This window comes from Megalobrama amblycephala, linkage group LG16 (assembly GCF_018812025.1).
Source record: "Megalobrama amblycephala isolate DHTTF-2021 linkage group LG16, ASM1881202v1, whole genome shotgun sequence".
NCBI lineage: Eukaryota > Metazoa > Chordata > Actinopteri > Cypriniformes > Xenocyprididae > Megalobrama > Megalobrama amblycephala.
Genome location: NC_063059.1, coordinates 41,826,376 through 41,848,686, shown reverse-complemented (window position 1 = coordinate 41,848,686; position 22,311 = coordinate 41,826,376). Strand labels below are relative to the sequence as shown.

The following is a 22,311-nucleotide window of genomic DNA, read 5'->3' as shown; positions in this document are numbered from 1 at the left end:
TTGTAATGATCTTATAGGATTATTGTGCAATGTGTCCTGTGCTTAAAGTAAAGGAAGCTGTAGGGAGGTGGTGACATTTTCTTTTCTGAATGCTTTTTCATTGTGTTTCTGGTTAGAAAGGGAGACAGGAAAGAATTATTCCTGTTTTCATTTGAGTTGAGTCAGACCCTTCTTCCTAGGTAAGAAACCTTTTTATTTCTTGTTTTGGTTTTGCCCCCTCCAGAAGATTTCTAGCTTTCCTAAATAAACACTTTTCCTTGTGTTTAAAACTCTGGGTTGTATTGTGAAGTTCTGAGACAGGTGATGGAACTCCACAATCTCTTTTATTACTCCCCTTAAACCCTAGACTTGTGAGGAAACATTAATATTCTCACAGTACTTTAAATGAGCCTTAAATCAACACTTTAAAAATGTTACCACCATTTATGATTTTAAAAAGAAATACTAAATACATTAGTACAAATGCAATATAACTATCATTAAAAATAAGATACTCAAGTTACACTCAAGTTTCCATTGCATGTCTTCCAAAAGCGAGCTTGAATTTTCATAATCATGAAAAATGAATCTTTCTTTAGTCTTTGTCTCCCTCTGCTGGTAAAACACAAAGACTAACATATTCAGGCTCTATATTTTCTCTAAATAATACTGTGTGTTTATTAGGGCTGCAACTAATAAATATTATGATAATTGATTAGTTGGCCGATTATTTCTTCAATTAATCTGATAAAATGCCCAATTTTCTTTTTATTTTATTGACAAAACACATTATTCCACATCCTGCCCAATGCTGTCCTTCAAACAAACATGCCAACTGAATGTTAAGAAAATCTATATAGTGGATATATCTATATCAATGCTATACAATATATGAGTTATAAAGCAAAAGGACAGTTTAAATCTCTACATTAAAAGTGAAGATAATAATAAAGATAATAAAGAAAAACAACACATTAATTCTTACTGTCATTTATTTATCTTGTAAATTTAAGAAATTTATTGCATTTATATTTAATTACATGCTGTTAGTTACTAGCCTCATAAAATACTTCAATTACATGTAGACTTTTAATTGTCTCTCTCTCTCATGCACATGTCAGCGCTCATTCATTTAAGTCTGAATTTTAAGACAGACTGTCAGGACGAGCCTGCATGCAAAATGGATATACTTGTATGAATTTGTAACAATTACAGATATGGATATTGCAGAGAGGAAACATATCACACATTAAACAGCACATGCATCTGTCAAAGTGCCTGACAGGGCAACCCATGTTAAACATTACACTAATGCATTAGTTTAAAATAAAAAATTAGATCATGTACCTATCACTCTTTTACCTCAGCTATTTTAGATGCATTTTGTCCATAGAAATGCGTTATTCTGTGCCTGTAATTTGATGAGACTGGAAATTAATTTGAAGTTTTCCATGCACAATCGGCAGGCGTGACTAATGGATAATGTGATTTGTTTTCAATGATCTTCATTATAGATTATTATAGATTTTATTGATAATTTGTTGCAGCCCTAGTGTTTAAACAAATAAAATGGTAATCTATGAATGAAAAACTGTCATTTGCTGCTCTGAAATCTAAATTAAGTTTTAATTGACTTAACACTGAAGTCAATGTATCTTCAATCTCTGATGATTCTGTTGACCGTGCATCTCTGTAGTTGATCCTTTTTCACCATCAGAAGATCAGATGGTCTGATAGTCAGTCCTAAAATAAAACAGTCACATATGTGGTATGAGACATCACGTCTGTCACATCTTTTCATAAGCAAACTTACCTCTAACTAGATAAGCTATTTCAATTCATTCACAAACATGATAATATAGCTTCTATCTGTTGTTTCTATCTGTTGTTCATATTATACAATGTTTAAAGTTCAGAGACCTCCAGAAACTGAAGCTGAATTTAAGTCTCATTATCTGATGATCTCAGACAAAATGTTCACACACACATGGTATTACCGAACCTGGTAAATTTCCTTTTATTTCTATTGAGTAAAACAGCCATTTGAACTTTTAATGAAAATATGATGGTGAAAATTGCTATATATTATATATTGCTATATATTATTATATATATTATATAATTATAATATTACCATAGTAGCTGCAATTTATAATGTGGATTATTCTTCAGTTCAGAAAGCAGCTTCACTCCTGAGTTTCCTAGTTTATTCCCTTCCAGAACCAGTACTCTCAGGTGTGAGGGGTTTGATCTCAGAGCTGAAGCCAGAGCAACACAACCTTCTTCTGTGATACCACAATCCATCAACCTGTAGAGAACAATGACACACTCTTCACTCTCTCAGATCAGCCACACAGATCAGTCTGTTTCCTCTAAAATCATATTCTTCTTTTTGCCCCTGAACACAATATTCAGAAACTGAAACTCTGACATCAAATTCTACTACAGATTAGTAGATTAAGAATAGTGATGATTAAGAATAATTGATATCTATAGCTCTCCTAGCAACACACTGATGTGAGAATCACTCTTAATGCATTTTTTGTGTACATACATTGTGTACTATAGTACTTGTGTACTATACTTATGGGCTTAACGTCTGTTAAGGAATTTTTAAATTAATCATAACTAACAATAATTTTTCTTGCAGGATTAACATTTGTATGCTTTTACAAAAAGTAAATATCCCCAACACTTGGGCCAAAATTAGTGTGTGTTGAATATAATAATAGAGGACACAAAAGTACATGAATGTTATTTCCATCAAAAGGTGCATCAATTTTTAGTAAAGATCTTGTGTTGACAGTCCAGTACTCTGTAAAGTCTCCTCCAGCACAATGGATTTAAAGTCTGTACTCAGAGGAGAGAATTCATGTGTGGAAATGGTTCTTCATGCTCCCTCACAGGAGTGTGAAATAATGGATTACAAATACTCACGTTACTGCAATTAAGAAGTTTTTATCAGAAATTTTACTTTTTGAAGTAGTTTTAAAATTGTGTACTTTTAATTCAGTACATTTTAAATTATGTATCTGTACTTTTTCTCAACTATTTTCCCTCTATTTGTGGCCGTTACATGCTTGAATGAATGAATGAATGAATGAATGAATGAGGCATTTATATAATGCTTTCCTATGTACAACTGTACATCCAAAGCGCTTTACAATCATATCAGGGGTCTCTCCTCATCCACCACCAGTGTGCAGCATCCACTTGGATGATGCGACGGCAGCCACAGTACAACGGCGCCAGTGCGCTCACCACACGCCAGCTGTAGGTGGAGAGGAGAGAGAGTGAAAGAGACAATTCAATGGATGGGGATTATTAGGAGGCCGTGATTGGTAAGGGCCTATGGAGGGAATTTGGCCAGGACACCGGGGTTACACCCCTACTCTTTACGAGAAGTGCCATGGGATTTTTAATGACCACAGAGAGTCAGGACCTCGGTTTAACATCTCATCTGAAGGATGGTGCTTGTTACAGTACAGTGTCCCCGTCACTATACTGGGGCGTTAGGACCCACGCAGACCACAGGGTGAGCACCTCCTGCTGGCCTCACTAACACCTCTTCCAGCAGCTACCTGGTTTTCCCAGGAGGTCTCCCATCCAGGTACTAACCAGGCTCAGCCCTGCTTAGCTTCAGTGGGCAACCAGTCTTGGGTTACTGGGTGATATGGCTGCTGGCTTGTTCAAATCTATTGCGCAAATCTGGCTTGTTCAAATCTATCGCGCATAGAAAACACAGCAGCAGATGGCAGTTCATCACGGCTGCTGTTGGAACGCATCCTTCAAGCGTAGGTTAATTCAAGTTATCAGCATCTTCCTCAAATTTGAAGAATCATGCAACGATAAATTTCAGATTTCTGCTCATGATCTGTATATAGACTAGCTCAGTGTTTCCCAGTCCTGGTCTTGGATAACCACCAACACTGCAGATTTTAGATGTCTCCCTAATTAAACACACCTGATTCAACTATCAGCTCATTAGTAGTAACTCCAAGGCAGGAGTGGTCATTAGAGGTCATGAATGGTAATTTTGATTTGTAAAAATCTGCTCAGCCATATGCATATTATTTCTTATAGCAGTTTGGAATTATCCTTTTAAAAAAATATTGTTGCAATGTTTTCCTAGTATATAATATTCAAAAACATTTTTTAAAAAGACAGGGATCCCCGCCGTTCAGCAGTAGTTCAGGGCTGTGGCTAGATGTTCCCATTCAGTCAGTCACGTTCAATGTTTGGTCGGACTGATGTTATGGGGTCCTCGTGGAAAGTGCTAAATCTTGTACAGATATGCTCAACCCTTGAAGCAAAGCGTAGGAATGGTCTGCGTTGAGATAAAATTGAGACACAAAAGTATGCATCCTTCAAGTTGAACGCTGCAAACCAATCCTGGGGTGAACACACATGAGGAAGTGTTTCTGCATTAGCATCTTCAACAGGAGCTTGTAAAAGGTACAATCCCAGACAAACAGATCCAAGATTGGCCCTAACCCACCTCTATCTTGGGTACGATGAAGGATAGGCTGTTTAATATGAGATGGGAGAGTTTAGAAAATGAACTTTGTCGATTTCTTGCATCTCTGCAAAGTTTAGCCCTTATGCATTGGGCTCCATCATGACAGTTCCCTCAAGATATATTGCGCGTAATACCTGACAATCATGTTAACGCATGCTCAGCTAGAATTTGAAATAGCCGGCTATGCATGCAGTTTTACAGATGACTCAAAAGTGAAAATATTTATAGTGAGAGCACTTATATCAGAAAACCACTTTGCACATAACAGAAGTGCATCGAAGTTTATAAATATTTTCTATACGCTGCTTGTTGAAAATGCGAACAGAGGTAAAATCCAATAAATCATCACCAAAACATGGCATGAATTTATTTTATACATTTAACATAGAACATATTTACAACATTTTCATTATTATACTTCATTTTCCTGAACTGTGTACATAAGTCATAACATACAGTGGTGTATGAGATGGAGGATCCTCCAAATTAAGTGCTGGGTCATGCTTGTTCTGACCCAAATTAAGGCCTGGGTCTCGCAATATACCGGTATTGACAATAACCACAATATTTAAAATGAATAGTAGACATATAATAATATGACAAATAAATAAATAATCCAGCACTAGTATCTGATTGACAACTCTAAGTACAGAAGGTGGCAGTATTGCACATTAACACTGTGTTTTTCAAGCCATCTCATATAAGCCATCCTAATTCGCTTTGTCCTTATGGTAGAGATGATCTTACCTCAAATTCTCCAATTTAAAGCGAGGGATCTCCAGTACAGCAGAAAGCAGCTTCACTCCTGAGTTTCCTATATTATTCCCATCCAGACCCAGTTCTCTCAGGTGTGAGGGGTTTGATGTCAGAGCTGAAGCCAGAGCAGCACAACCTTCTTCTGTGACACCACAATCCTTCAACCTGTAGAGAACAATGACACTCTTCACTCTCTCTGTAGCCCATATTATTAGTATAGTATTATTATTAGTATTGTCTAATTGATACCTATTAACGTAATTGATACCTGTACTGCGTCACACAGCCCTAACCCCCCTTCCAGAGATATCTTATCTATGCAACACAGTTCAAATTTCCCCTTTGGAAATTTCCCCTCTGGAAAGTGTCCTGACTGTAATCCAGAGATATCTTAACCATGCACCACAGCTCAAATTTCCCCATGGTTTGTCCCCTTATCCAAATTTACCAAATTTTAACCTAATCACAAATGCTTTCTTCCTAATTCTCCCAGCTCTTTCAACCAGACAGCAATATTTAAAATGCATTAAAAATCAGAAATAACAAGATGACACATAAAAGATATAAAATACATTAAAAATGAAATAAAAACAGTAAAAGTGATTAAAAGAATAAAAAGATAATACATATAAAATAAAATGCAAACAGTTTGGACATGGCACAGTGCTCAATCTGCAAATGCATAGATAAAAAAATATGTTTTGAGTCTGGGTTTGAATGTGGCTACTGTTGGAGCACACCTGATCTCTTCTGGAAGCTGGTTCCAGCAGCGGCTGGCATAACAGCTAAAAGCAGACTCTCCTTGCTTTGAGTGAACCCTGGGTATTTCTAAGTGACTTGATCCTGATGATCTGAGTGATCTGTTAGGTTTATATTCTATGAGCATATCTGCAATATATTGAAGTCCTAGGCCATTGAGTGATTTATAAACAAGTAACAGTCCTTTAAAATCAATTCTAAATGTAACTGGAAGCCAGTGCAAGGACCTGAGGACTGGTGTGATGTGTTCATATTTTCTGGTTCTGCTCAGAATCCTGGCAGCAGCATTCTGTACGAGCTGCAGCTGTCTTATGGTCTTTTTGGGAAGACCAGTGAGGAGCCCATTACAATAATCCACCCTGCTGGTGATGAAAGCATGAACAAGTTTCTCTAATCGCATCTAACTCTTGCAATATTTTTGAGATGATAATATACTGATTTAGTTATTGTCTTTACATGGCTACTGAAACTCAGGTCTGACTCCAAAATCACACCAAGATTCCTGACTTGATTTTTAGTTGTTTGACCCCTAGAGTGAAGGTACGTGTTCACTTTGAGATCTTCATCTTTGTTTCCAATCGCAATGACTTCAGTTTTGTCTTTGTTTAACTGAAGGAAGTTTAGGCACATCCAATTTTTAATTTCATCAATGCATTGGCACAGGGAGTCAATGGAGCTGAAGTTGTTATGTGATAGGGCTAGGTAAATCTGGGTGTCATCTGCATAGCTGTTAAATGCAATTTGGTTCTTTCTCATTATTTGGCTCAGTGGCAGCATATATAGGTTGAACAGGAGGGGTGCAAAGTATTGAAAATTTAGGGACTCTGCATGTCATGGATGTCCACTCTGACTTATGGTCACCGATACTCACATAATAACCTCTCCCTTCTAAGTATGACCTGAACCATTTAAGGACCATCCCAGAAAGCCCAACCCAGTTTTCCAGCCTGTTATGAAGAATGTTGTGATCGACAGTGTCAAACGCAGCACTGAGGTCAAGTAGAACCAGCACTGATAATTTACCTGAATCTGTGTTTAGGCGAATATCATTTATTATCTTTATGAGCGCTGTCTCTGTGCTGTGATGCGGTCGGAAACCAGATTGGTCTGTAGTTGCTCAATATGGTGTTATCCAGATTGCTCTTTTTCATTAGGGGCTTAACAACTGCAGTTTTCAGGGATTTTGGAAAAGTCCCAGAGAGAAGTGAGGCATTTACCACTTCTAGGAGATTTGCTTCTACACACTTAAACACACTTTTGAAAAAAAGATATGGGAAGTGTGTAAATGGCGCAGGTTGATGTTTTAAGGTGCTGTACTGTTTCTTCCTAAATTTTACCATCAACTGCTTCAAAAACAGACATAATAGCTACTTTCTGAGGTTGTGATCTGATCTGTTTTACCCAGTGCAGCTCAAGGATGTGCTGATCGCCTTTCTGACATTATTAATTTTGTTTAGTCTCTCTACAGTAGCAAAAAGAGTGCGGGGTGTTGTTTAAGTTTCTGTTTATAATATTTGAGAAAAAGGTCTGTCTAGCTTTGCCTAGTTCCACATTGAAAGCATGAAGGATATCTTTATAGATGTTATAGCTTACACAGCACAAGAGAGCTTGATTTCAAATGCTAAATTTAATTTAAAAAAGACAAGTAAACAGTAATAAAATTAAAAACAAACAAATGAAATAGATTGCTTTATTTTTCCAAGTAGGTCTAACAATAGTATTCAGGTAAGAAACTAAATAAAGAAACCAAGTAATCAAATGTAAAATAACAAAATTAATCTTCATTGTAAAAATCAAATAAAGATTAATCAATTACAGTTACACAAGTTAATCAGTCAGTAGCAGTAATTGATTTTCTCTTTGTCTTTTGATGTTTGATTAAAATTAACAGCACAGAGAACAACACGTTTATTCAGCTACTGTCTTTTCAAGACCTAATGCACGCACAGACACATTCTTCCTTAATTGTCTATGACTGTGTTTACATTAACACTCACCAAGATAGGCATTGTGATATTGTTTCTGGGTATATTTGACAATTAATAAGCCTCAAAAAAGAGCTCATTCTGGCACATGTAAGTTAAAGTCAGCTTTATTATGTGTGCACTTCAGATGTTCCTTTTCAGACACAAAATTTATGGGAGGAGAGTATTTAAATGAATAATGCATGGTGATTTACTAAGGTTTGTGCTTGCCAATTTTCTGGTGTTTATTAATTACCGCCCAAAAAAAGCATGTCTTAAACCAGACACTAACTGGTAGATTGCGTTGGTAATTATGGAAATGATCACACACAGAACTTTCCACTCCCATCTGCACTTTTTTTTGGAATTGTGCTCTCACGCTGATGGAGACAGACACTGAGAAAAGATTAATTTGATCAAAATAAATGTAAATTAAAGACAAGCTAGAGATCGCTTATTCAAAACAATAACAAAGGCACGGCTTGATGATGCTGTGAATGAGCAAGGAATCATGGAAGTTGTAGTATTCACCTCCACAGCCGATGGAAAGCCATCCGACGGGAAATGAAGTTCATGGATGAGCTAATGTATTAAATTTTTATTAATGTTACTGTGGTATGAAGCAGGGTGGGGCCAAGTGTTGAAAAGTTGAAAGATGTGTTGAAAGTTTTTGTTATTACTCTGTGCATTCGTTCAGAGGCTGGAATGAGACAGTTGTTGCACATTGCAGTAATCTTATTAATAAAAGATCATATTAATAAAAGCTGAATGACTTGCAAATTTTTGCAATTTGGAATTTGGTCTGACTATAAACTATTTAAAATATGTCTCTCTGAGCACCAGATCAGAGCAGATCAGAGAAATAATCTTACTTCAGTGCCTCCAGTTTACAATGAGGACTCTTCAGTCCAGCAGAGAGTAGTTTCGCCCCTGAGTCTCCAAGTTTATTCTCTGTCAGTTTTAGTTTTCTTAGGTTTGAGGGGTTTGATCTCAGAGCTGAAGCCAGAGCAGCACAACTTTCATCAGTAACACCACACTGTCTCAACCTGTAGAGAACAATGACATTACAGATGACAAATATGATACATTCTACACCCAGGTGAAAAAAAGTACATTTCTATAATATACTTAAAGTGATCTATTTTCTTGCACTAATATTGTACTTAATATACAAAAAATTCTTCTTTAGTACTTCTTAAGATAATCTTAAGAACATCTAAGTGTGCTCAACTGTGCTATTTTGAGACAGCATGAAATATGAACTAAAATGTGCTTTTATTATACTATCTCTGTATTTAAAAAAAATGTATTTAGATATCACTTATAATACATTTGAACCCATAGTTTTTAAATACAGAGATAGTGTATTAAAAGCACATTTTAGTTCATATTTCATGCTGTCTCAAAATAGCACAGTTGAGTACACTTAGATGTTCTTAAGATAATCTTAAGAAGTGCTAAAGAATATTTTTTAGTATATTAAGTACAAAATTAGTGCACAAAAATAGAGCACTTTAAATATATTATAGAAATGTACTTTTTTTCACCTGGGCGCCCTCTTCACAACCCGTATATGTTTTAAAGATTACTAATAAAGCATATTTTATATAAGTAGCTATTCATCTAATCATGCTAACACTAATAGTGTTATAGCTGGAGACAGACACAATATATGATCAAAACTAACTAAATGAGATTCTTTGTCAGTTATCAGAAATTAATATATTCTGTATCCTTTTTCATCATCATGTTTATTGTTAGTGTTTGTTTGTTTTATACCATTTTTATTTCTATTATATACTGTGTATTTGTGTATGTACTTACTATTAGTTTAGTTGTAATCTGATGATAAACTTTAAAATGTCTCCCTGAGCACCAGATAATGTGACTATCAGAGAGATGATCTTACCTCAAAGTCTCCAGTTTACAGTAAGGGTTCTCCAATCCAGCAGAGAGCAGCTTCACTCCTGAGTCTCCTATATTATTAAAATTCAGATCCAGATCTCTCAGGAGTGAGGCAGTTGATCTCAGAGCTGAAGCCAGAGCAGCACAACCTTCAGCTGTGACACCACAATTACTCAACCTGTAGAGAACAATGACACACTCTTCACTCTCTCAGATCAAAACATGCAGCACCACATTTCCCAAAAGCAACATAAAACATACATCTAAGTAGATCTTAGAAACAATTGTATGTTAATCATCCTAAAATTACAGTCAGTTCCCTAAAACCAGTGGTGTAAAATATTTATATGTAATTAGTAACTGTACTTAAGTTTTTTTTTTTTTTTTTTTTTTTTGGCTACATTGTAGTTTTACTGAGTATCAAAAATAAATAAGATAAATAAGGATATTGATGTACTTTTGAGCACACTGAGCTGTACTGAGACTTGAGTGTTTGTAGATGTTTAAGAGGCTGTGGTACTGACCTTAATTTGCATGGTATGTCTCTTATTGGTTGATAACTAGTGCATATTTGAGCCTACATTCAGTCTGATTAAAATACTTAAGTACAGATACTCATATCCCCAGTTTTACAGACCAGGCTTAAGCCTAGACTCAGAGTAAAATGTCTGTTACAACTGTTGTAACTGAATGTAACTTGCACTGACCAATTTTAAGATATTCTGTCCACTGTTTTGTCTAAAGCTGTACACCAGTAATGGTTTATTTTTAAGGCATGTTTATAAAAAAATACTTAAATATCGTAATTGAACTGAGGCCTAATTCTGCAGCCTTTGCAGGAAGGAAAGGACAGCTCTGATTAGGCATTTCAGGGGGTCTTCTCGATGAGAAGAGCATCATTCAATGAACAGGTTCCACTGCAGAGTGTAGGCACACCTGGCAGAGGTCGCTCTTGTTGAAGTGATAGTGTCTACCACCGCTGGGGTTATTGAGGTGTTCAGTTTTCTTTTGATTTTTTTTTTTTTCAATTTATTGTAGCTATGCATGCAGTTATATGCCCTCAAAATTCAGACAGCAGAACAGAGACCCCGTGCAACAGACAGAAATGTTTTTGTTACAGTGACTGAATCCGCGTTTTGAACAAATCAGTTTAATGATTAAATGACCCATTAAATAAAGACGGTCACTTACTTGCTTCCTGAATGAAACAGTCATTTGAACAAATCTGTTGAATAAATCACTCACTCACTCACTCACTCACTCATTAAGACAGTTACTTGCTGCCACCTACTGGCAGTTTAGTTTTATATTTAAAGTACATTTTAATTAAAAAGTTAAAATTAGAAAAAATTCCATATTTAAATATTGAATTGAATTTATGTAGTCAAATTGTAAATGCTGTGTAAATATATTAATGCTACTTCTCATTCTGTCACCTCTGTATAGCAAAGATGGATTTTGTTGATAATGATTTCACATTAATTTGACTTTAAAAAATGTGCAGCAACCCTGAAAGAGGAAAAAATAAATAAACAATGTAAAAATTATTTAGACTGAAACATTTTTTCCCCAAGGATTCTGTAGACATCGCGATACATCGATATTGTGAATTCTTTTGGCCACAATAACCATGATGTGAAAAATCTAATATCGTGATAGCCCTAAATGATAGACAGCTGTCTTTCCTCATTCAACAGGTGTTTGGATTTCATGTGCTTTCTCATTGTGGTGGTGATATTATAATAACTTGGTTTCATTAATTCACTTGATCAAAAGTAATTCCATTTTGTAAGAACATGCAGTAAGATCATTTTCATCTAAGTAATTATAAACTCTGCGAGGTAGACATTGACCTTATGTTATCAAACACAATCAACTTGTTAAATATTACATATCATTTTTTTAATTTGTAGAAGCAATGAGAATGGCCTTAGTTTTACCTGTGTGTAGGGAACGTTTATTATCTAAAAACCCATTAATGCCGACTTCATTCTGTCATCATGTTAGGCCTGAACCCACCTAAGAGATTTCTCATGAAACCCAACTGCCTTTAATTTGTACAATAAAATTGTGTGGTCTACAGTTTCAAATGCCTTCTGAAGGTCCAGCATAACCATTCCACAAAATGCCACTGTCAACAGCTTTCCTTCTTTTGTCAGTCATATATAATATACAAGTCTCAGTGGAATGTAAAGGCTTAAAACCTGACTGTAAATCATACAAAATATTTTATGTTTTTCAACATTTTGACTTTTTTTTTTATCATACACTGATCATAGTCAATTCTTTTCAACATCTTAGACAACACATCTAAGACAGAAACAGGCCTATAATTAACCAGGCCTACAATTAACTCCTTTTATATAATGGTATAACTCAAGCCATTTTAAACTAACTTCGCATTTTTTGTTGTTGTTGTTCAATTGATACATTTAACATATGTGATACAAAAGAAACAATCTTTGAAGTCCCTAAAAAAATAGCAGGAATACTATCGATCCCAGGTGCCTTATTTATTTTTACTTCACTAATACATTTAAAAACTTCACCCTTTGTAACTGGTTTTAACCTAATAAATCATGAACAAATCCACATTGCTTATAAAAAGACTGAACTTGCTTTTCATTGTAGATATCAGGCCACCCTGGAAGTTGATTATATAATTTATTGTCCAACAATATAAAAATAATGATTAAAAGCTTCAGCAACCTCCTCTGGATTAGAATTTAAGTTCCTTTCCACCTTTATGTAAATTTTTGAAGACTTCACATTTGCAGCATCCGAATAACCTAAATTCTTTAGCACTCCCCAAAGATTTTTTGGTTCATGTCTATTTATGTTTATCTTATCTTTGAAAAAATTCCCTTTTGTTCTCTTATCATATCCCTAACCTCATTTCTTCTTGATTTTTAAAGCTCAAAACTAATTATCTTACTATATATAACTACCATATATTTCCTAAACATTTTAAATCTACCACTCCTTAATTTAAGCTGCCGTAGTATATCAAATGCAATCCAAGGTTTAGATTTTTAAGTCTTACTCTCTTATATGGTGCTTCCCTATCTAAAACCATAACCAAATAATTCCTTAAAACAAACTAATGCTTTGTCAATGTCTTTACAACCTAATACACATGAACAATCAACTTTATTCAATTCATCACAACATCACAAAAAAATCTAATTTTAAATAACAAAAATGTTAAAGCTAAGTAAGTTTTAAATCAGTAATGATTGAATCCAGTGTTACTTACACAACTGATCTAGTTGCTGTAACCACAGGCAGCATCTTCTGTAGAACTTCATCTGGTGTATTTTGTGCATTCACGTTGACAAATGCATAACTATTAAAAAAAGTAAATTATTAGTGCTAATAAAAGTAATTATATATATATATATATATATATATATATATATATATATATATATATATATAAAATATTCATATTCATAATATGACTGCTAATAATAATAATATTTAAAATAATAATATAAGTATACAATATAAGTATATAATATCCGTATTCATAATATTTTAGACTGTAATGACTCTACAGAATGTTACTTACTTATTTTTTTCTCCAATTAATCTGTTCAACTCAAGCTGATACTTTCCCCACTCTGAGGTCATCAACACAAAAACTACAGCTGACCACTGAGATGAGGAACGTTTCACTTTACTCAATCCTCCATAGCCCAAATTAAGGAAAGTTTCGTTCACAAGTGAAAGATCACCCAGTTCATCCAAACAGTGAAACAGATTGATGTATTTATCTGGAGAATGATTCTCACTGATCTTCTTTTTAATATAGGAAACAGTTTTCTCATTGTTGTGAGAGCGGTTTCCTGTCTGTGTCATTAGTTCTTGTAAGAGACTCTGATTAGACTTCACTGACAGACCTAGAAGGAAACGAAGGAAAAGATCCAGATGCCCATTTTTGCTGTCTAAAGCCTCATCCACAGCTCGCTGATGGAGATCCGATAGTGAAACTTTGGTGTTCTGGTCAAACACATTGATGTTATTGTTTATGAAGGAGAGATGCACATATAGAGCTGCTAGATGTTCCTGAATGCTCAGATGACCAAAGCAGAAGACTTTCCCTTGATACAAGCCCAACTCCTCTCTGAAGATCTGAGGGCACAATCCTGAGTACACTGATGCTTCTGTCACATCAATGCCACACTCTCTCAGGTCTTCCTCATAGAAGATCAGGTTTCCTTTCACAAGGTGCTGATAGGCCAGTTTCCCCAGTTTTAAGATCATGTCTTCATCTTTCAATTTATTCTCATTGTCCTTCTTATGTTTGATGTTGGTCTGAAGGATCAGGAAGTGTGTGTACATTTGAGTGAGAGTCTTGGGAATCTCTCCACTTGCTGCTTCACTCAGCATCTTCTCTAGAACAGTGGCTGTGATACAACAGAACATTGGGATTTGACACATAGCAAAGAGGCTTCTTGATGACTTCAGGTCTCTGATGGTCCTTTTGGCCAGACTCTGATCACTGATTCTCTTCCTGAAGTATTCCTCCTTCTGTGGATCACTAAAACCTCTTACCTCTGTCACTCGATGGACACACTCGGAGGGGATGAGATCAGCTGCTGCTGGTCTGGAGGTGATCCAGATGAGAGCAGAGGGAAGCAGATTTCCCGTAATGAGGTTCGTCAGCAGCACATCCACTGAGGCTGATTCGGTCACATCACACAACCTCACATCACTCTGAAAATCCAGACACAGACGACACTCATCCAGACCATCAAAGATGAATGAAACTTTATACTTATCACTGGATATTTCCATTTCTTTTGTTTCAGGGAAATAGACATGAAGAAGATCTGAAAGACTGAGTGTTTTGTCCTTCATCAAGTTGAGCTCTCTGAAAGGAAGTGGAAATATGATCTGGATGTCCTGATTCTCTTTCCCTTCAGCCCAGTCCAGGATGAACTTCTGCACAGAGACTGTTTTTTCAATGCCAGCAACTCCCTTTGTCAGCACAGTTCTGATGGGGTTGTCTTGTCCAGGTAAAGGTCTAAAGATGTCACTGCATTTGATCGGTGTGTCCTTTGTTTCTAATCTCCTGGACTGTGTCTCAATCTGTCTCACCTCATGCTCATTATTGATCTCTCCAGTTTCACTTTCTGTGATGTAGAGCTCTGTGTAGATTTTATTCAGGAGTGTTGTGTTTCCCTGCTTTGATATTCCCTCATACAAACACTCAAACTTCTTCCTCAGATTTGATTTCAATGTGTTGAAGGCTTCAGCAAGTTTAGAGTCATGGCTGTAAGAATAAAACCAGATTATTACACAAGTTAGAGAAGTAAATAGATATAAATTACAAAATGGATATATGTGACCCGTCACGGAAACCAGGGACACAAGTCGGCAGCACTACTATTGAGCAAACTGAGAAAGAAGCGTTTTTTTTTTTTTTTTTCAAAATTGGTGATTTTAATTTTTTTGCAGAATCTGTTAGTTGAGATCACAAAGAAGCATCTCCGTGTTTTATATAGCAGTATTGGTATATTTTAAAGCGTACATTTTGAGGTTGAAATCGGCTTGTTTTTCTGGGATTCTATCTCGCAGTAGGGGCGTGTCATTGTCTGTTTGTACTTCCATACTGGAATCGGATAGGCCGGCTTTTCTTTCTTTTGTTATTGCCGCCGCCCTCCAAGGGAAGCGTGGCTACTTATTTATGCAGCGCTCTGGCCGGCTCTAGCTGATATCAAAATTTAATGAAGATGGACGCCGCAAAGAATATTGCAGACAAGCTGAAACGTGGCCGTTACACCGAAAATGTTTTGAAGTACAACATACGGCTGGATTCTTTAGCTGGGGAAAAAAGAGTGGCAGGACATGCGAATTATTGGACATTTAGAGGCAAACAGATGCATAGTGCAAACTTCAGAGATGGTTACATCCACAAAGAAGACCCCGACAAAGAGAAAGTGTGCCCGAACAACTTATTTCATTGGAGGCAACAAGATCTTTTCTGTTTTTTATGGGGTAAGTTTCCATAAACATCAAAGTTTGTCGTTTTGTGTTCATTCTAAGAACACGTAGGCTACACGTTATCTCATGTGTCTTTTGTTATTAGCTAGCTCAGGACTGTTGTTTTATTTGTAATCGTTAGCATCGTATCACTTGCCAAAAAAACCCATTACTATAATGGGCTTTTTAGATGGTAATGTTATCATCTGCTATTAATTTGAATAACGCTTCAACTGCTTGAATTGACTGTTGTGAATGACTTAGCTCATGTAAACCTTACTTTTCTTGAATTGAATGTGACGCTAATAATTTTAGCCAGTTACTACTTCTTAACAAGGATTTACTAATGTAATAGTAAATGTATCAGATTAAATTCTTACGCAAGTAAAAGTATAAAGTATCCGTAGCCGTAAAATGTGCGTTATAAGTCAAAAGTAAAAGTATTTATTGAAGAGTTTAATGTACATGATTTTTTTAATCCTTTGACTCAAACCAGGTCTAACCACTAACTGAGGTCTAAACCAGGACTATATGGTTATCACAGAATCCTGTTCAAAAAGTCCTAATGTCAAAAAAGATAAATTACTGACATTTACAATGCACATTATCCTTTATTATTAATAGTATGCGGTCCGATTTTTCCCGTTGCGTCTGTCGTTGCTTTGCAACCATGCAGCTTTACAGGGGGTATGGCTTATCTAAATGAGATGTAAATGAGCCCTTTTGTCACTCCCAGCAGGTGAGAACAGGCGAGAACTGCAAAACTAGAAGTTATTTTTCTGCCCTTTGAGCTTTTTTGAGTGCCTACCTTCAAATGGCCACAACTTCTCCAAATATCATCAGATTTCCATGTGTTACACATCGCTGGAAAGCTTGGAGACTACACTTTCAGAATCTGTGAATAACTCAAAATGCCCCAGAACCGACTTGTGTCCCTACTTTCCGTGACTGGTCACACATAGTTTGTGTTTCTGGTGTAGTATCAAACATTATTTATCTTAATTTATTGTAGTATGTTGTGCAGTGGAAGATGTTAAAGGCACACAGAAAAACCTATAAGATACATAAAAGAGGAAAGATCCATTCTCGCTCAGCGTCACCTATTGTGCACGCGTGAATTAGCCAAAGGTGATTAATCGTTTAACGTTCTGTGTGAAAACACTGTTTATTAGCAATTCACTTCACTTTATCACACCACGCTCAGTGTGATAGGGCCGAATAAACCAGACCGAAGTGACAGAAACCTGACATCAGTGCATATAATGTTCCCTTGTTATAATCTATGAAATGTGTATGTATAACTTTTGGCAATATTATTGGGTTTGATTCATGTTTCTTTTTTGTAAAATTATTAGAAAAAATATAGATAAAGTAGGCAATGTTTGGTACCAAAGTAACTTTTTTAATTTCTGTTTAAATAATGTTGAAATATAGTATTATAGTAATCCGCACAGTTTTATTGCTATAAAGGATGAGTTCTAAAATTGACTCACAATTTATGATATGCAAATTGTCCTGTAGACAAAGAACCTCTTTGCCACCTAAAACTGTCAGTGGCAGGATTGAATCTGAGAGACCCACTTAGTGACCGTTGTTCACCTTTCATTGAAGACCCAAAGACTAATGTGTTTTGCATTTTGTTAGTGTGTCTTAGATTAGTCAGTAAAGTTTTGTTGCGAGTTTTGCTTATAATGTGCATTTGAAAAAGCAACACGCGTCAAACATCTTCCCAAACTTGCAATGTGAAGCATTCCTAAACCAGTTGTCAAACAAAAGACAACATTTAATAAAAAAGTTTTTTGTGGCAGTCGTGTGTATATTGTCTTCATGTTTAATCAGTCAAAGCATTTCTATCTTCTTTTTATTCAGCTACAGTCAGCGATAACTGTATAACGGATTTCTTTGTATGTCATATTACTTCTCCAAGGCAAATCTGTAGTTTCTGCAAGAGTGTGCACTCTAGCTTCCAGTATGGATGAAACAGATGTGTGTTTAGCACTCGGTAATGCTCACTCCATCCTATTTTGAGTAAAAAAAAAAAAAAAAAGGAAAAATAATTCTTCTCTCTAATATAAATATATATATATATATATATATATATATATATATATATATATATATATATATATATATATATATATATATAAATATAAATAATCCATGTCTTCCCTCATGCATAATCAGAATCAGAAATCAGAAAGAGCTTTATTGCCAAGTATGTTTGAATATATAAGGAATTTGTTTTGGTGACAGAAGAAGCTCTCAGTAAACAGAGACAACAACAGTACACAGATAGTAAACTAATAAATAAAGATTAAAGATATAATCAATAAGATACATACCTCCTGGGAAAAAAAAATATTATTGTCAAATTGTTATAATAATATATTTTATAATAAATCCTTAGATCTTTATAGTCATAGGCTGCATGTTAACAGGTAACCCTACAGTTTGTTTGTAAAACATGTTTTCTGCAAATTAAAGGTGCCATCGAATTGAAAATTGAATTTACCTCGGCATAGTTGAATAACAAGAGTTCAGTACATGGAAATGACATACAGTGAGTCTCAAACTCCATTGTTTCCTCCTCCTTATATAAATCTCATTTGTTTAAAAGACCTCCGAAGAACAGGCGAATCTCAACATAACACCGACTGTTACGTAACAGTCGGGATCATTAATATGTACGCCCCCCAATATTTGCATATGCCAGCCCATGTTCAACCATTAGACAAGGGCAGCCAGTATTAACCTCTGGATGTGCACAGCTGAATCATCAGACTAGGTAAGCAAGCAAGGACAACAGCGAAAAATGGCAGATGGAGCGATAATAACTGACATGATCCATGATAACATGATATTTTTAGTGATATTTGTAAATTGTCTTTCTAAATGTTTCATTAGCATGTTGCTAATGTACTGTTAAATGTGGTTAAAGTTACCATCGTTTCTTACTGTATTCACGGAGACGAGCCGTCGTTATTTTCATTATTAAACACTTGCAGTCTGTATAATTCATAAACACAACTTCATTCTTTATAAATCTCTCCAACAGTGTGTAATGTTAGCTTTAGCCACGGAGCACTATCAAACTCATTCAGAATCAAATGTAAACATCCAAATAAATACCATACTTACGCGATTAGACATGCTGCATGACAAACACTTTGTAAAGATCAATTTTGAGGGTTATATTAGCTGTGTGAACTTTGTTTATGCAGTGATAGAGTCGAGAGCTCGGGAGGGGGCGGAGAGCGCGCGATTTAAAGGGGCCGCAGCCTGAATCGGCGCATTTCTAATTATGCCTCAAAATAGGCAGTTAAAAAAATGAATTAAAAAAAATCTATGGGGTATTTTGAGGTGCAACTTCACGGACACATTCAGGGGACACCTTAGACTTATATTACATCTTGTAAAAAAACATTCGATGGCGCCTTTAATTATTATTACTTTCTTTTTTTATATATTGTTATACTTATTATTAAATACTCAGTTTTTTATTTGCAATAGTGAAAGTGTTATTATAATTGTAATATTTCTTATATTGTTTAATATTTTTATTTAGAAATAATAATAATCAAAATAATCACAAAACCTAAATTAGGAGTTCCACAAAGACTCCATTGTCAAAAAAGCCCAGCAGAGACTGTACTTCCTTTGTCAGCTAAGGAAGTTCAACCTGCCACAGAAGCTGCTGATAGAGTTGTCCTCTGCATTTCTATAACAAATCAGATCTCAAAAGATTATAGTGGACAGTGCAGAGCAAATCACTGGTACAAGCCTCTCCACTCTCCAAGAACTGTACTCACCCAGAGTGAGTAAAAGGCCTGGCAAAATCATCCTGGACCCCTCACACCCAGGCCACTTCCTCTTTGAATTGCTGCTGCTCGATTCTGCAGAGCACTGAGGACCAGAACAGCCAGGCATAGGAACAGTTTATTCCCTCAAGCAATACATCTCATGAACAGTTAATGGCCCCCCTTGCAATAAACGTGTGTCTTATAATAATAAATATGTGTCTTGTCACTGTCATTCTGTTTGTGCTGTGGAAGCTTCTGTCACCAAGATAAATTGTATGTGTAAACATACCTGGCCATACATAATATCATTGAACCTACATTATGAATTGATGTTGTGTGATGATGTTCTGATGTACCATGTTAATGCTGAAACAACATTAATATTTCAACTACACTTCAATGGTGTGTCAACAAATTCCTGACAATTTCAAAGTTTGGGGAAAACCTTTTAAAATATAGAAGACACCTTTCCAGCAGTTGAGTCAATTTATTTTATGTAACAGTTGAACACAATCAATGCGAAACAATGAAAAACATAATTCTTTAAAAAACAATTTATGTGTGGGGGTGGGGGGCATCTGATGTCATAACTTCAGGTGGTCCAATGGTGCAGGTTTTAAAAATCTGTCTTACATCAGACTACTGCCTCTTTTCCTTTGGGTTATCTGAAAAGAAAGTATATTACTTAAGTCAATTCAGTTGTCATACAGAGTCACATTCAAGAATTTAATATACTAAACAAAACAATTCACTTTTTTTTAATTGCTCACCACAAAATATTCTAACTATGAATATAGAATCAAACTCTGCTTGTGTATTTTTCTAAAATCTATTAATTCTTCAATATCAAAAGAAAACACTATGGTAGGGGGTGTCCAAATTTTCCAGCTGAGTTTATCTCCAGCCCTAATTAAACACACCTGATGCAGCTAATCGAGGTCATTACGATCAATGAAAACTTCGATGCAGGTGTGTAGGAATTTAACATGTATCCCCGGTTTCTCAGACAAGGCTTAAGCTAGTCCTAGACTAAAATGCATGCTTTGTCACAGTACAGAGAATTCAAAGAGGTGAGGATCCAAATGCAGGGAGATTTTAATGAAAATAAACAATCATAACAAATCAGGAACAAAATAACACTGAGAAAAACAAAGAAAGCACAGGGAATCACAGACAGCTTTAGGACATCAAACAACGACTGACAGAGAACCAGTGGCCTGTTGAACAAAGCCGGTTTCATCTCTCACTCCAAATTAAAGCAGTTTATACTGAAAACATTTTAGAGACAAAATTGCTCATCTTTTGCTGCTGTTTATTTATTATATTTGTATTATATGAATTAACTATGTATTATTCATACAATAGTATATTAATAATTATATTAATTGACAATATTAAACTTTGTTTTTAAATTGATATAATGCATGCATCGATACATAAAGATTTTAAACAAATTAAGCTTATGTGTATTCATTTGAGCTCTTTGTAAAACTAATATATTATATTAGAAAATTATTAGGCATAATTCTTTGATTCACATGCATTGATATAGTCAGACATTTTCTTTCGCTGCCTTCTCAAACTTTTACTACAGCAGTGTTTATTCCTGCCTTGTAAATGTATTTAATTTCATGATAGTTTTCATAACGATCTCTTAATCTTCAGAAGAGAAGTGAATTGCGCGGCTCTCTCGCAAGAAGTGAATCAAATGGATGCTCTGCATGTCCTGTGTGATCGGCTGTTTGCTGCATGTGTCACATTTTCAGGGGGGGTATTCCAGAAAGCAGGTTATGTGACATACCTGGGTATGTTTAAGAGCAAGTAAGCGGATAACGTCAACTTTTGGTTCCAAAAATGGAAAAACCGGTTGCCCACTGAAGCTAAGCAGGGCTGAGCCTGGTTAGTACCGGGATGGGAGACCTTCTGGGAAAACCAGGTAGCTGCTGGAAGAGGTGTTGGTAAGGCCAGCAGGGGGTGCTCACCCTGTGATCTGTGTGGGTCCTAACGCCCCAGTATAGTGACGGGGACACTGTACTGTAACAAGCACCGTCCTTCGGATGAGACGTTAAACCGAGGTCTGACTCTCTGTGGTCATTAAAAATCCCATGGCACTTCTCGTAAAGAGTATGGGTGTAACCCCGGTGTCCTGGCCAAATTCCCTCCATAGGCCCTTACCAATCACGGCCTCCTAATAATCCCCATCCATTGAATTGGCTCTTTCACTCTCTCTCCTCTCCACCTACAGCTGGTGTGGCTGCCGTCGCATCATCCAAGTGGATGCTGCACACTGGTGGTGGATGAGGAGAGACCCCTGATATGATTGTAAAGCGCTTTGGGTGTACAGTAGTACATATGAAAGCGCTATATAAATGCCTCATTCATTCATTCATTCATTCATGTTCAAGGGTTAGTTAGTTTAAGAGGAATTCAGATGCATGTTATATTATCAATATGGTTATATTAATGTATCTAAATTTGTTATATAGTTACAGTTCTATACACAATGTTATATTATACAATATATAACTGTTTATTCAATTCTAATATATGAATTTATTTTATTGTCATCTCACACATGGATCTGCTTTTTATTTTTATCCTTTATAATAGGACATTTTCTATGCTATAATTTCTATAATAA

The 22,311-nt window shown here is 35.7% G+C and overlaps 1 protein-coding gene and 1 pseudogene across 1 annotated transcript in view; both read right to left on the bottom strand.

Moving 5' to 3' along the window:
* Positions 1 to 301: 301 nt before the first annotated feature.
* LOC125249757 (NACHT, LRR and PYD domains-containing protein 3-like) overlaps positions 302 to 22,311 on the bottom strand; it is a 31,933-nt gene continuing 9,923 nt past the window's right edge. The window contains exons 3-9 of the mRNA XM_048162137.1: positions 13,454 to 15,160; positions 13,139 to 13,228; positions 9,887 to 10,060; positions 8,850 to 9,023; positions 5,246 to 5,419; positions 2,114 to 2,287; positions 302 to 1,722 (exon numbers count right to left, since the gene is read on the bottom strand). Coding sequence (XP_048018094.1) covers positions 1,701 to 1,722; positions 2,114 to 2,287; positions 5,246 to 5,419; positions 8,850 to 9,023; positions 9,887 to 10,060; positions 13,139 to 13,228; positions 13,454 to 15,160 — 2,515 coding nt within the window. The 3' untranslated portion in view covers positions 302 to 1,700. The remainder of the gene's footprint in view (positions 1,723 to 2,113; positions 2,288 to 5,245; positions 5,420 to 8,849; positions 9,024 to 9,886; positions 10,061 to 13,138; positions 13,229 to 13,453; positions 15,161 to 22,311) is intronic.
* Positions 3,548 to 3,664, bottom strand: LOC125249844 (annotated as a pseudogene).